Raw genomic sequence first — 16,241 nt, 5'->3', positions numbered from 1 at the left:
AATACATATGATTAAATTTTTTTTTAAATTTTTCAAAAGTAATAAGAGGTTATAAAATAAAAGCAGTGTGTTAAATTCAAGGTTTTTCTGATGTATATTTGATCTGACTTTTTAAAAATATATCTTAACATTAGTAGAAAAAGACTGAATTGAATAGTGGTTATCAGCAGTCAGAAAGAATTAAACAGAGATTTAAAAAAAAAAAAAAAAAGGAACAGAAGATAAAAAAAATCAAAAAAATAAATACTGAGTTGTCCATTTTTTGAGATGCACAAAAGGTGCCTAATAGTTTTTTGGTGTGTCATTAATAGAGCTGGGCGATATGAGATTTTTTCATATCACGATATGTTTTTTTCATTTCAGGCGATAACGATATCTATCACGATATAAGCCAAATAACTATATTTGTAAGATTTAAATGTGCAGTTGCTCACAAGTAAAATGTGAAATAATCAGCAGCTTGTTTTTAAATATTTATTTCCCATAATAAGTTCAACAGGGTAGATGTACTTAAGGAACATGAGACTTTTTCAGATAAATAAAGGCAAATATTGCAAACTACACAAAAGGCAGCCGCTAAAGCGTTTAAGTTTCAAAATAGAACAAATGAAACAGACTAAATTGTCAATTCCACTTAGAAACAAAATATTAATTCTAAAAATAAATCTTAGTTTGTTTTACAGAAGAACAGACAAAACTGACTAACTTTTGTCAATATCAAATAAACTGAGAACTAAAAGGAAATTCTCAATCTCTCCTTGTTGTATAGCTGAGCTTTTCAAACAGTTTTAACAGTTACTTTAGTCTGACAAAAGCCGAATGACGAATTAGCGCTTCCAGTCAGAGACTGAGGCTACGTCCACACGTACACGGGTATTTTTGAAAACTGAGATTTTCCGTTTCCGTTTTAAAAAATAATCCCGTCCACACATAAAGGCAGAAATGAAGGAAAACGCTGCTATGAACATGCCAAAGCAGCAGGTGGCGCTAGATTCCTAACCGTGCAGAAATGTTGGCCAATCAGAAGTCTAGAAGCCTTGGTGGGAAAAAGTAAACAAAGCTGGGGCATAGAAGCAGAACCGAGTCGTATGTGTGGAGGGACAGTAACTGTGTGTATATGTAAGCATTTAAACACTGCAGAGAGTACAATTAACAGTATTGTAGAAATTCATTTCACCCAAACAATAACGTGGCGCACAGTGTGACGCATGCACCAGTTTATTGTATTTCCAGACTTGCTTTCGGCACAATTTACAGTGCACGCTACTCTGTTTTTTGTCAGACTTGAAATAGCCGAAATACCTTCAAACTACGGAACTTCTATGGCTCTTCCGTTCGACAATCTCTCCGGCGTTGGAACCATCATCTGTTTTCTCTTCGGTCACGCTCGGTTGATTTTTCTAGTCGGCGCACTCATTTCCTCCATTACGCGCTGGCTCCATTACCTGCTGGCTGCTTCCCAAACAAACACACGTGCGGCTTGGCACTTGTGCTGTACGTAACAAGTCACGCGACGTGACGCTGTGGCTGTGATTGGTTCGGCTCTGCGCTACTGAATTTGGATTGGCTGACCTTTTTTTTTTTTTTTTTAAGAGAACAAGAGCGGCGAGGTCTATCGCGATAGCTTAATTTCTCTATCGAGTAAAAGTTATATCGCGATACATATCGTTATCGTTCTATCGCCCAGCTCTAGTCATTAATATCACATTTCTCTTAAAGACACTATATTTTTTGATTTATTTTTTAATAGCCTGAAATATTAAACAGAACTAAACATTTCAGTCATCTAGACCAACGATATTCATCTAATGAAGCTTTGTTCTATGACTCTATTGTAAATCTTATAAATCTATAAATCCTGGAGTTATCAGTGTTCTTTATGACTTTTCCCACCGGGATATGTTAACCATGACCCCATTTCTCACCTTTATTGCACAAGTCAGTCCGTTGTAACCTTTCCGACAGTGGCAGTAGTCAGGCAGCACACACCTGCCTCCGTTCAGACACCGCTGTTTACACACCGCTGGAGAGAAAGTCACAATTAAAACATTTGATCTATTATTGTTTTTCTTTTCATGGTCAATTCCTGTTAAACTCTACAATCAGAAAAGAGTCTTTTATTATAGTTCAGGCTGTCTGTTTGATTGTCATTTGGAAACACTTGAAACACATGATCAAAACAATTATCTGCAAAAAAGAACTTGAAGGAAAACCAACGATCATGTCTTCTACTTCATTATTTTAAACAAAGTGATCTCAGTCTGCAAACTCTCCAGGCCAGACTGCCTCTTGCCCTGTGACAGCTGGGATTAGGCTCTAACCTGCCCACGACCCTGAATGTGATAAGTGGAACGAAATGGATGGATGGATGGATGAATTTCAATCTGCATGAAAATGTCTGTTTTTCCTTTGCTTGAGTTCATCTCTCCAAGAAGTATCCTGTAATGTGGTACAGTAGTTTTTGTGTATTTGTCCTGAGAGTTAAGGAGACAGCAGTTCTCCTTTTGGCAGAGGAACAGTTTAATTTGGTTCAGCAATAGTTCAGGAAAATTGGTTATAAAGTAGTCCTAGTTAAAGTATTTGGTATGTACCCTTTGCCAGATTTTACCTAAGAAAAAATTGAGCTGTTACTGAAGCTGTTAGTGATATTATTACATCTGAGGAACAGACTCACCTGTTTGACACTGAAGGCCTTCCCAGCCAGCGGGGCAGTGGCAGGTATTTGGTCCTACACACTCGCCACCATTTTTACACTTTTGTAGACACACAGCTAAAATAAGAACAGTGAGGGAGGCATGAACACCAAAGCAGCTTCTAAAAGGTTTTATCTCAGAAGCCCGACTGGACTGAACAGATAGGTAAAAGGTTAAAACCCAAAGTGCTGAGATTAGGCATTTGCAGGTCAGCCAGAAAAGATCTAGCCTCGCCTCTGTCAGTGCGCCCCAGGGCGGCTGTGGTTACACTGTAGCTTGCCATCACCAGTGTGTGAATGTGTGTGTGAATGGGTGGATGATTGTGTATAGTGTAAAGCGCTTTGGGGTCCTTAGGACCAAGTAAAGCGCTATACAAATACAGACCATTTACCATTTAGCTGTGCTACATTAAAACGAAAAAATAGGACTTTCTAGCCACTAAAATAATTTTTAAGAACCAAAAAATAAATAAATAAAGAAATAATGTTTGCCTGGAAGCCTGAATTCAGGGCAGAAAAGCTAACACCTTTTGGTTTTTAAGTATCTCATCTTCCTTCATTTTATGTAGTTCTTGTTAAAAGTGGATGCCGTCTTGAGGGCAAGATGATTTAAAAGATTTGCATGAATAAAAGTCATGCATATGCATATTCATATGAATATTAAAATATAAATTGTGCACTGTTATTAGGAGACAATTTGTAAACTTTTTAGAGAATTTCTTACAACAACTACTGTGTATGACTTCTTGTTAGTTCTTGTGAGTGCTATTACCCAACCCCACCTAAACCTAAACCAAAGTATAAGAAATGAAGCTGATTGAATTACATGTTTTTTGGAGCTATAGCTGGTAATTTTTTATTTGTTGTGTATTTTATGTGTATCAAGACATCCATGCATCACTCACGTATGTTACACCTCTTCCCTCTCCATCCAGAAGCACAGGAGCAGGTGTTGGGTCCCACACACTTGCCTCTGTTCATGCACATAGGCTCACACACACCTGGAACAAATTAAAACCCAAATGTTTAAATTGTGAGCTGTTACTTTGAACAGTACTTCAACTATTTAGGCTGTGATATCACTTACTCTTTTGACACCTTTTTCCTGTGTAGCCTTCAGGGCAGGAGCACACGTTGTTTCTCATACATTGACCTCCATTCTTGCAAGGAGGATTGCAAACAGCTGAAAGACAGCAATATTAAACTGTGAGGAACCCAGAAAATGCACATTTCAATCAGACTGAAGCTTAGAGATTGGATTTTATAGCAACATTGATATGACTTAAAAGAGAGGAAATGCAACATTTAGGTGTGTTTTGTTGAAAAAGCATCACTTCACTTCTTTCAGGCATTCTCAACAGATGTTAGCTATTATGAAAGATAAACAGAGTCAAGAAACTATTTGAAACCTCAGTAAGCTGAATATGTTTGTAACTAGGGCACAGCCTGTTCACAGAGATTGCAACCCCAGTTACTTTCTACCATGGGGCAGCATTTTGCCAGTGGGTGTCCTAAATGTGTAAAATATGTATGCCGCTGTTTGAAATATTAGCAAAAATATGCTAATCATTGACTTAAATGATCTCACACTCTGCACAGTTCTCACTCCTGTCTGCAAGTTACTAGTAGATGCCATTAACATTACTTGCAATGTGCAGAGAAGAGAGACAAACCTACAGAGATTTCTGCAGTTTAATAAATGTATGCCAGTGAGTTTTGCTGTTTCAAACAGAAAGCAGCCTCAGGCTTTTGCTAGTTTTAATAAAAATGAAAGTCAGTCTGTACAAATTGCTGGAAATATTTGACTATAATTCCTCATTGTATTAATCATTGTATGTATTCATCACAAGCTTACCAATTTGACACTGGGAGCCAAAGAAACCACTGGGACAGGCACATACGTTAGGCTTAACACAGGTTCCTCCATTCAGACAGACGGGTTTACAGAGAGCTGCAGGTGACGTAAGGTACAAAAAGCTTTATTAAGAGCCAACATATGTACTTTTAGATTTACAGTATAAATAAGAGAAAAGGTTCCTGCAGTACTGATATATTTTGAGTACTTATGTGCAAGTCAGATTGAGTTTTGTGCCACTTAATTATGCTGTCAGAATTAAACACTCTAACAGAAGGAAGCTGCAGTCTGAATGCATGCTTAGCTACAGGTTGTGTTTCTTGCCTGAGTTGCACGTCGGTCCGTACCAGCCAGGTTGGCATTTGCAGACATCGGGAGAAACGCACACGCCTCCATTTTCACAGTGCCTGTTACACACCACTGACAGACATAAATCATGTAGTGCAATCCTAGATTAAACCGACCCACTTAAACAAAAGGGGTACTGATCGATGCATTGTGGAGGTTTATGTAAAATGTAAAAACGATGCAAAAACACTTAAGTCACATCTCACTGATTTCACATCGTGGTCCCACGTAGCCGTAGGAGCAGGTACAGAGGTTTCTAGCCAGGCAGGTACCTCCATGCTGACAGGGCGGCTCACAGCTCGCTGAACACAAACAGTGACACTCCTCAGTGTTCTGCGAGCAATTCAAGTATGTAAGCAATGCAAACCAGTCGGCAGTTTTGACTGGTTTGACTATGACTCCAGGTTACCTTCCTCACAGGTGGGCCCTCCGTAGCCTGCAGGACATTTGCACACATTTGGTTTCACACACTTCCCCCGGTTTTTACAGTCAGGCCGGCAAATGGCTGGGATGAAAGGAAACTGTCAGCTTTAAAAAACACAACTAGACCCTGAGATATAAGAGCCAAATCCAGAGGCGAGTGTGATTTCATTAGCTCGCGCTCTGTTTCTCACCTATGTGGCAGCTGTATCCAGTGTAGCCGTCTTTGCAGGTACAAGTGTTTGGTAGAGTGCACTCCATGTTCTGCCCACACGGATACCTGCAAACAGCTGAAAACAAAGTACATTTATGAGTATGTTTCAGTACTCAAAAAGTTGCCCAATTGAGGATTCATTTCATCATTTCAGACCAAGACCACGCAGAGCTAACCAAAATCCACCATGACTATAAGGTACAATTGTGCGATAACATTAAATACTGAAGCACTTTGTGGTACAAAATATCACTTTTTCACCTTTACTGAAAAATGTATGCCCCTTGCAAAAGTTTTTTTTTGCAAGAGCCAAAGTTGCAAGAGCTTTTTCACCAGAGCCAAAGGAAAATCAATCAACATTGTTATCAAAATCATTTCTTTAGCACTTTTGTTGTCAGTTTAATTTATTCAGTCATGAAAAGTAGAAGTATAAGACCACTTTACCTTTACATGTGACTCCATCTCCGGTGTAACCGTATGGGCAGCGGCCACAACTGAAGGACCCAGATACTTTGGGCTCACAAGAGACACCCGGGAAGCAGGGAGAGTCAGCACAGGTCACGTGGGGAGCTGCTGACCCCCATCTGATCCCCGTGGAGAGGTCAGGGGTCAAATCCACCCCACTGGGCTGACCCCTGTGGACAGTGGGAGCAAATGTTCTGACTGTGGTTTGATCCTGTGAAGTCGCTGTGCTTTTTCTGTCAGCAGGAGAAAGTCTCCTGATATTTGTTGCTTCTGGTCTCGTTCTCCTGTCAGGAGGTCGTCTGTTTGAGGAGGAAGTGGAATTTGATCTGGTGACGTGAAAATAACTGTCTGCTCCACTGGTGACTGTCCCCTGAGCTGTTAGAGGACATGACTTACAAAGTCATAGAAATACAGGCTTTATTGTCAACATTATTCAAAACATTCCACTTATATATTGCTGGATAATAGCCAGAAAAACTTTAGACTTGTCTTACTTTCACAGACAAGCATTTAAACAATTTTGTAAACAAAATCAGATGAAGAAATGGAGGCAAAATATACACATATACCCAGCTTATTTCATTCGTTTACAAGGTGCACAAAGCCAAAGGTGCATAAATTGCTCCACTCTCACCTGCTGATGTACATTTCTGGCCATTTCCTTGCAGACCAGCAGGGCAGGGTCCACAGACGAAGCCTGCTGAAACATGGATGCTCTCGAAACACTGCACTCCTGGGTAACACGGCCCTCTGGAGCATGGCGACGGTTTGGACCTCAACGAAACCTGTGGTACCCTCACTGGTGTCACCACCGCTTCAACCACAGACTCTCCTTCAAAACAAATAGAATGTATAAATGTTCTCTAAGGCAGAACTACACATAACTATACAAATAAAATGTAGACTTACTCATGCAGTTTTTCCCATCACCGCTGTATCCTTGTGGGCACGATCCACAAAAAAAAGAGCCTACCGTGTTGTTACAGCCCACCCCAGGGAAACAAGGCTGTGAGACACACTCGTCTATATCCTCTCTGCATGTACGCCCTGACAACACATGAAACAGCAGACCTTATGAGGAAACACGGAATCAATTTCAATAAATAAACAAATATTTAAAATCATAAATTTGCTAAGAAGAGGAAAACAGGAGAGTAATTATACGGCAAATTTGTAAATTGTTTGCATCGTTTGGTTTGGTGCTTCATTTGGGATCATTTTTTATCATAAATAAAGCTGTTCCAAGTTTTTTCTGATGAAAACTTGTTTCTCTCTTGCAGGCATTTAAGAATTTTACACAGATTGAACTGCATCTGACAACACAAATCACACATTAAAAAGTCTTTAACCCGCCAGCTTCCAACAAAGTCCTCAGCTTCAATATTTTCCACTGTTTATACGTGTATACAGCTTACATGTGGGCCTCCATCTCGAACACAGTAAGCTCACGATGTGACTAAACCTGAGCTCCAGTGACTAATTTAAAGCATTTATTTGAATGTAATAAGTCACTCAAGTATAAACACAAAGTCAAAGCTGTAACCAAAATATGGCTCTATCTTTAAAGGAGGTTCTCAAAAGAAAGTCAGCACAAAACTCAAGTATCTGCATTCAGTTTATAGTATTTCAGGACAGATAGAGTTTTATTGTGAGCACTCAGAACTGTAAACCATCTATTTAGTTACGCAGTTACACCCAAAGGAGTGTCTCGCAGTCATGTTACAACATTTCTCAGTACTGGACTGAATGAGTGGAATGCAATACAAAGGCGTCATAATTATGCAGGAATTACAGTACAGTTAGTGCCGTAAGGACCACAGGTAAAATAATATTCAAAAGATTAATCCTCCGTGTAGTTAAAGGAAACAGCTGACCTGTCATTCCAGGTGGGCATACACAGGAGAAGGAGTTGAGCCCATCTATACAGAAACCCAATCTGCAGGGATTTGGTTTACAGTTGTCTATGTCCACCTCACACCTCCTCCCTGTAAATCCATCAGGACACACACACACATATTCCCCACTGCCGGCAGGGAGGTTGACGCTGGCGACACATGAAGCAGCATTCAGGCATTCACAGGAGCGCACAAATACCTAGAGAGGAAAAGGTTTCTTGTCATTTAGACATCTGAACTTAAGTCACACAGGTTTATGATCTTAGACACACTGAACAAGACACATGAATGTAGTTACAGAAATCAGAAAACAAAAACTCAGAGTGTACAGAGACACTCAGGGTCCAGTCAGTATAATCAAAACGTGTAGCAAAAGTTAACTAACAATTAACTTTGCATGATTAACAGTTATATGCATAAAGCCGTGTGTATATTTTTTCTACTCCAGCACATTATTGAAGGCTTGTCCTATTTGTGGACCACCTGCTTTTCAAGGATGCTTGAAAAGATGCTTTATTAGATTAGGAGGCTTAACCTTCCTGACCATGGATCCCAAATGTTTATTTGATGATTCCTGAACCACTTAGTTAACGCTATTGGCTGTGACTGTAGTACAGAACACATGGCTTGACACAAGAGGGGTATTTTACTCGTATACTGCTAAGAGCAATGATACAACGTGTCCCGAGAATGGAAAACGCTCTATCCAAAGATTATAGCTTTAGAGCATTTTCGTGATATTGATAAATCAAAACCACAGTGATATATTTTTGCATCTGTGAGCAGTTATTCTGTGTACGCTGAATTGTGCAACATCATATTAAAAAAGGAAAAAAAATGATTTAGTCTGACAACTTTGTGCAGTTTTTTGGTGGAAACACTTGCCGAGTGTGTACTGCAATGACACCTTACAGAGAAACCTCAGGCCCCAAACTACATACTGTATACCAGTATCTCCCTCTAGTGGGAGAAGGCAGCAATAACGCCACAATAACTTCCAAAATTTTAACATTTTATAGCAGAAAAAACACAGGCGATAAAGACTAAATGTTGCTTGTACTTGCTTACTGTCATGGCTTAATGGCACGTCTTCTGTAAAAAAGCAAGTGAAAAACCAAATGCAAGATGATATGATCAACACCACAACTTTGTGTTATTTGAAACTGGACTACAGATCAGAATGTTTCTGTTTGAAATTCATAAAGGACGAATTTAAGCATTGGCATCAAATCTACGCTCAGTTATAGAGCTAAACCAGCTTTAAATGAAATTTAACTGAATATTTAATTTAAATTATTAAATGAATAATTCTTTTGCATGACGTGCATGTAGATCTGTACTCACCAGCAACACTACATTTACATTAATAAGCCGAGTCTTACCTCTACAGAGGCTCTGGTCTCAGCGTTACAGTCGTCGGTCACAGTGAATTGGAAAGTGTGTCTGTTGGTGGGTTCAGCTGTGGCCTTCCACATCAGCAGACCAGCTGGAGACAGAGATGCCCCTTCAGGGCCTGATAGCAGGGTGAAAAGAACCGTGGAGCCCTCGGGGTCTCGAGCATTTAGCTGGTAAATGAAATTCTCCCCCTCAAATGACTGCAGAGGCAAAGTCAGCGACTGGAGCAGAGGAGGTTCATTGTCTGAGGGAAAATAGAAACGAAGGGAGTCGAAATAAGATACTAAATAAACCTACGTGTGACTGGTTCAGAGTGGGTGAAAGGTGGGTGTGAAAAGGTGGTGTGTAGCTGGAAGGATAAAAAAAACGTGCAGGTAAAATTCATAAAATTCATAACTAATTTGGAAAGACAGTTTGGTTTGATGATGCCAGACCAATAGATACGTCATATTACAGCATTTCTGCGTGCCAGAGTTTAGACGTTTTTATGGGAAAACATTTTGGGAACACATATTTTTCCATATAATATAAACATAAAAATGTTTTATGTTTATAATATGTTTTGATAACAGGTCCACATCACTGCTGCTGGATTTGGAAACTGTGGATTTTTGACAACAGCTCTAATCAGCAGCTATGACTCTTCATTCAACATGAGGACACTGTTAAATAGAAGTTGATGTTTATTTTTTGTGCAAGTTTGAGGTCCACGGTGGAATCACAGTCGAACACGGAAGTTTTCTGTACATGACCCCGAAGGTTACCTTGAATGGAAAATTGGCCAAATTCAAAGCAGATTAGAACTTTTTGATCAAACCTTTTTGTAACCATTACAAGATCTCCAGCTTGATTACAAGAGGAGACACAAGTCCAGGAAGGGCATCTGGGGTAAAAACCCAGCAAATCAAACATGCCTGTGAAAAAGGAAGTAGCCTTTATAAAGAGGGCATTTTGTGCACCATTTACACCATTTATCTGCATGAGTGGGGAGCTTTAGCTTATGTCAGACCAAATTTTCATTCAGACAAATCTCTCAAAGTCTCTCTGTGTTTGTGTTTGGGCACAACGAGATTTAGATTTAGACATAAAGTTAAAATTCATATATAATGATGAACTAGTTACCGTTGATAGAACATATTAACTATTTAAAAAAATCTTTTAAAAAAAGATTTTAAAAAATCTGTTTTATGTTCTTGTTTCATTGTGTTCACAGATAAATGATTGATGAATTGGTGGAATCAGCGTAATGAATAATCAACACATTGACTCCTGTTTGGTTATTTTGTCAGTTTGTTTGAGTGGAGCTGAGCTGCTCAGCTGCGTCTGACCTACTTTAAGCTGAAGAAGTGAAGTTGGTCTCAAAGCGTAACAGTGAGGTAAGCTGTCCTTGTATCAGTGCTGGGGGACAGAAGCAACTTCAGTGGATCCAATCTGCTGATGAAGGATCAAAACTGCCCCAAGTGACAACCAGCTACAAAACTCAGTGAAGAGTATCCAACCTCAGCTCTTATGAGGAGTTTCAGTCTAACACTGTGTTACTGTACCTCACCATCAGAGTAGACACTGATAATTTATAGAATGTGAACAAATTGAAAAAAAAGTAAGAAAGAAAAGCAGATACTCTCTGCAATGGACCAGGTGTGTTTGGATGAGTCTGGACGGCATGCGAGGCAAGGGCTGCTGGGAAGGGACTCCCCCTCATTGTAACACAGGCCATCAATGTTACAGGTTTTCTCCTGGAAAGCAACAAACATATATTATTTACATTAAAAATGCCTTTCATAACACACAACATGTTGTTTAGAAGACCCTTATCCAAAACTACTGGTAGTGAGGAATGTGTGTGCATGTCCAAAACACCCGTGGTGTCAGATTTAGGTTCAGAGTTTTTTCTTTTTGTTTAGTGTACTGTGTTTCTGACATTATCCATCTCTGCGCCCTGTCTTATTTGCAATTGTTTGTCAAGCCCTAATTGTGTCTGCCCAAGCCTGTGACAAGAGTAACTTTACATAGTCGCACAAAAGACTGAAGGTCTCTTAATTAAAGGCCTTTTTGTAAATGAAACAGTGGCTTCTAATCAGCATATTTGGTGTTTTACATCACTATCAGATCATGAACAGCATGTATTTGATGATGTACCCACTGGAAAACACATCTATTCCATGTCAGTTAAAATTAAGCTTTTACAACATTTCCAAAAACACACTGACTTGTCTTCATTCTCTTCTTCATTATTATTAGAATTTCTAAAAATGAAATAATAGATAATTAATGAATTAATGACAAAACAGCCTGAACAACAAAGGGAAGCTTAAGGGACTAAAACAAAATGCAGGATCAGACAAACAACAAACACCAAATTAAAACAGAAATAAAAGGATGGGAAATTAAAAATTAAAAAACAAGGTCAAATGAGAGAGAACACGTAGGCTGGTAACAGTAGACAGGACCATATATACACAGCCATGATTGAGCACAGGTAAAAACAACTGATACAGGTGAACATAATGAGGGTGGAGCAGAAATCACAAAACAGGAAAATCAAGAGAAGGAGAGAGAGACACAAAGGGCTTTTCCTATCTTCTGTCTTATTGCCTGTGACCTGGACATCAACCCATGATGACTCAATTCTGACAATTCTGAAGGATAGAGAAAGCTGCCAAAGGATCTATAACTGTGTACCCACCTTAAAATTATTTATACCTTTGCTAAACCATAGCAGGAGAAGGACTCGTCTTTTATATCGATTTGTTGTTTCATTTAAAGATGAGCAAACTTTCTGTCCTTCATTGTCTGTGTTACTGTGTTAACAAAGGTATTGTCTGGACTTCAAGTCTGCTTTTCTAAATGGTATTTTTCCAAATATCTAATTAGAGATATTTTATTGGCTGAAGTTTCAAATTAGTGTTTTATTAGTGTATTGTAGTTGTATAAGTAATATCAAAGCACAGCAGCAGTTAAATTTCCTCTCCGGGGCTTGGATGCTTGATTTCAGCATCTTTCTGCTTCACACCCACATTCACATAAGGCTGAAAGTTTGAATGTAATGGTTGTTGGCAGGAGCGGCTGCAGGCATAAGCAAATGTTTGGGAGCCCCGGGGTACTACAGAGTGCACAACAGCCACAGGAAATAAATGAATAGATGAGAAATCTGCAGTTATAGGTGCAGATTGCAGAAGAAAATCCTCCCTACATGTTACCAGCTGGTGGGTTTTCCCTTTTTTGCACCTGTTTAGAGCACCTGTTCGTTGGCTTGTTGGAGAGAGGGATTCTAATTTCTAATTTCTAATGTATAGAAAAAATGTTTTTTGGATTTCTGCACATTTTAAAATAGATATGAAATTACACTAGTGAAGTTTTTTTGAGATGTTGATCATGTAGATAGAAAAATTGCTTCAAAGACATTTAAAATAACTAAAAATTATGTAAATAACTGTAAAATTATGTGAGCAACTAACTAATATTGAAAAAAAAGGCTTTGGTTTTAGCAATACGAAACCCATGTGTACAAAAGATCTGCCTCTAACAACACGTGATAATTAAGTTTCCTTAAATCTCTATTAACAGATTTCCTCACATGCATGTGCAGAATCTGAGGTCTGTTGGCCAATCACGCGTACACTAACTTTGTGTCCATGCAGGTAAAGAGCCTGTGTGGAGAGCAAAGCAGGGACTGCATTAGATGAAATACAACTGCAAAGCTATTGCCTATCAAGTGATGAAATGTTACCTTTTAAATTAAAAAATTATTGCATTTGTAAACAATGGCTGCTGCACAGAGCAGGAAGTCTTCAATCTGTGATGTGCTATCTTAAAGCTGATATTGATTCTGGCAACACAGAAGCCCTATAAGTTAGCTGTTGCCTCTAAAGGTTTCCGTCAGCAGACTAGCTGATGTGTTTCCCGGCTGTTTTTGTTTAGTGCTGAATTATTGAGCCTATAAAGTGTTCAGTTTAAAAATAAGAAAGAAAAACGGGAGGGGGGGGGGGGGGGGGGGGGAGCTTAAAAATTAAGTAGAGCAGTTTTAATTGTTCATGTTAATACCTTTAAATACTTGCAGTGGTTTAAATAATGCTTATTCTATAAGCGGCTGCTTAATAGTTTATTTTATGTACACATCATAAAAGCCGCAAGCATGTGCACGTCATCTATAGTCCACAATTTCTTGCATACCAGGCAGACTCTGTAGGCCATGCTACACCTGGATCTGTTCTTGAGCTTTGCTAGAAAGAATTTGTTCAATTAGAAGTTTCACAGTTAACATATAAAGAAGCCTATTTCACTCCTTGTCCAACTATAAAGTAAATTATAAAAATAATTTGAGATATCTCACCCTCAGGGTACAGACAACTTCAGTCCTGAGGCTGCACATCTGGCAGGCTCCATCGTAAAGAGTTAGTATCTTTGCATTGCTGTAGCTGTAACCGTCATTGGAAACCTGTCATCAGCAGAAGCTTGATTACTGAGACTCACTGGGAAAAGGCGTTAAACAGGCTGAAAAAGGTGAACGGTCATCACAAACACTGGGTTATTTAGTCAAAAGGCCATTTTCCTCTGAATTTTCCCATAGTTCTCACCATGGGAAAACCACAGATCTGGGAATTCTATCAGGGGATAAAGCTGGCCTCTCCTGAGGTTGGTACTTCTGAGTGATCCTAAAAATATCATGTTTGGACTTGACAGTGTTTGTTTAAACTCAGAGAAGACAATCCCAACATGTGCCAGTTTAAAAACCTAGCAGAAGCCAGACGAAGAAGAGCGGACCAAACAGAAAAAAGATTTAAGAAAAAAAAAACAGAGAGCAAACAAGACACAAACAGAGTGAGTCTGTGGTGATGGTCAAGCTAGAAAATGTATAAAAAGAGGAAGATGTCTCAGCGAAAACACAAAGTGGTGAATCTAAGAAATAAAGACACTAAAAAAAAATGTTGTTTCCGATCAAAGCCATTACATTTGAAAGCACTAACAAATGCACCCGTACATTCCTGCAGGTATGCACTGCATTGTCACGTTTTGCAGCCAAAAGAACTGGCTTTCACCGTGTCTCCTACGAGTACTGTGAGAATGTGTGTGTGGGTGTGTATTTGTCTTTGCACCGGTCACCCTGACACAAAGAACAGAAAAGTGAGTACAAACAGATGAGTCAGTGGACTAATTGGTCTAATCTTAGTAGATCTTCACTGCAGTGGAAATGCAGACAAACAGCGGTCTGAATGATACGATGAGCTCCCTGGAAAAAAAGGCTTTTGGTAGTCTGAATGGAAAAATAAATATTTCCAGTTTAGACTAAGAATAACGTCTTCTGTGATCTCATTGTAGTGTAAATGCTAAAGTACTCTGTAATACATTTTCACTAAACGTAACTGTGGAAACATATTTGTCAGTTGTGTAACTCAACTATTTTTTTTATTCCACTGGGTTCATTTTCCTTTCTAAGCCAAACAAAAATTGGAGAAAAACCTCCAGCTGCACTCAGTGCACGCTTTCTATTACTGCATCCATGCCATTTAAACATCCTACTGCAAATTTGCTATTGATGCATTGTTAGATTGTTATATATGTCAGAAAATAAGCATATAGTTTCATATTTATCATTAGTTTTGAGAAGCGGACAGGAGCATGAGAGAAAATGATAAACAAATGCTGTAAGAGAGGCAGAAGATGAGTTTGAAATGTGTAGACAGGACCTAATGAAATGTATAATTTCACAGTGTGCTCTTTATAAAATGCCTGGAAACATGACTTACTTTAATTTGCCAGCGGGCCAGTGGTCTGTTTGTCACCGTTTCCAAGTCCACACCTGCAGAAACCCAGCTGTCCTCCAGGGGGAGCTGGCACTCCAAAGCTGTGTCATTCAGAAAGGTGGCCAACACAAACAGAGGCTCGTCCAGAACCCACTCCCCATCCACAAACTAAAAATGAGACAAACAGGGGAAGAAGAATTAAGGTAGAACATGGTAGGATGTGTAAGGTAGTATGGTAATGTAGAAAAAAAACAGATGTATGGATAAAAAGATGAAAACAACATTAACTTGGTATAAATATATATTAAAAAAATCTACTGATAGAGGTCAGCCGAATTCTGCAACATCTGGCTGTAATTCGCATTCTTACAGTCATCAAAATGTGCAGCTTTGCCACTTTTTATTGATCCGGCAATATTCACCAGCACATTTAAAGACAAATATCAGATCTTTTAAACTTATGGTAAGATGCCAAGAGGTGATGGATTATTGGACTTGCACTACATATATGGATGTGTTAACAAGCAACTGTTCCAGTGCCATTGTTGTGTTTACAGCTTGATACATCTTATTACTGTATGTAAAATTAAATTGATTACATCCATGCACACTATGGTTAGCTTGTTAATGTCAGTTTAATACAAAGGACATGAATGTGTCTCACTTCCTGATTAGACTCAGGGAAACAAACTGGATCTCTGGACTTCATGTTATTAATTCAGTTAAAGATCTCTGTGATTAGTCTTTGGTCAAAGGGAAACCTAATCACTCAGTTACAGGTTGGTGGGATTTATGGGAGCATGACAAATCTAAAAGTTCTGAACAACAGTGAGGAGGATTAATTCAATCACGGAGGGAAATATAGAACCATTTCTAGTGTGGAACAAACCACAACTAACCAACAGTAAGAGCCATCAACAAAAGGAAAGAAGAAGAAAAATAATATCAGAAAGCAATGCTAAAGCTACCAATCTCATGGTTTCAGTGGACTTTGGAAGTTAGTGGCCCTCTGCTAATGTTAAGCAATCTAAAGAGGCTTTCAGAGAAGAGTTTTTACTGCTTGCATTTGTGATTGACTTCTTGTAATCTCTAGCTCTCTTCCACAGCATGTCTTTTGTCCTGTCTTCCCTTTGTCACCCCAACCGGTCGCAGCAAATGGCCGCCCCTCCCTGAGCCTGAGTTCTGCCGGAGGTTTCTTCCTGTTAAAAGGGAG

General features: G+C 39.0%; 1 protein-coding gene across 2 annotated transcripts in view; it reads right to left on the bottom strand.

The window, feature by feature from the left end:
- The window catches only part of vwde (von Willebrand factor D and EGF domains), a 28,506-nt gene that overhangs the window by 837 nt on the left and 11,428 nt on the right, over positions 1-16,241 (bottom strand). For both annotated transcript variants that reach the window (XM_080896672.1, XM_080896671.1), the window contains exons 14-30: positions 15,032-15,196; positions 13,618-13,722; positions 10,906-11,020; positions 9,272-9,528; positions 7,869-8,088; positions 6,904-7,041; positions 6,629-6,826; positions 5,974-6,369; positions 5,510-5,605; positions 5,305-5,400; positions 5,102-5,197; positions 4,872-4,967; positions 4,548-4,643; positions 3,780-3,875; positions 3,598-3,693; positions 2,675-2,770; positions 1,926-2,023 (exon numbers count right to left, since the gene is read on the bottom strand). In XM_080896672.1, coding sequence (XP_080752798.1) covers positions 1,926-2,023; positions 2,675-2,770; positions 3,598-3,693; positions 3,780-3,875; positions 4,548-4,643; positions 4,872-4,967; positions 5,102-5,197; positions 5,305-5,400; positions 5,510-5,605; positions 5,974-6,369; positions 6,629-6,826; positions 6,904-7,041; positions 7,869-8,088; positions 9,272-9,528; positions 10,906-11,020; positions 13,618-13,722; positions 15,032-15,196 — 2,460 coding nt within the window. The remainder of the gene's footprint in view (positions 1-1,925; positions 2,024-2,674; positions 2,771-3,597; positions 3,694-3,779; positions 3,876-4,547; positions 4,644-4,871; positions 4,968-5,101; positions 5,198-5,304; positions 5,401-5,509; positions 5,606-5,973; positions 6,370-6,628; positions 6,827-6,903; positions 7,042-7,868; positions 8,089-9,271; positions 9,529-10,905; positions 11,021-13,617; positions 13,723-15,031; positions 15,197-16,241) is intronic.

The sequence above is a fragment of the Rhamphochromis sp. 'chilingali' genome (assembly GCF_963969265.1).
Source record: "Rhamphochromis sp. 'chilingali' genome assembly, chromosome: 11".
Lineage (NCBI taxonomy): Eukaryota > Metazoa > Chordata > Actinopteri > Cichliformes > Cichlidae > Rhamphochromis > Rhamphochromis sp. 'chilingali'.
Note: the sequence above shows the minus strand (reverse complement) of the source record. Positions and strands in the feature narration are given on the sequence as shown.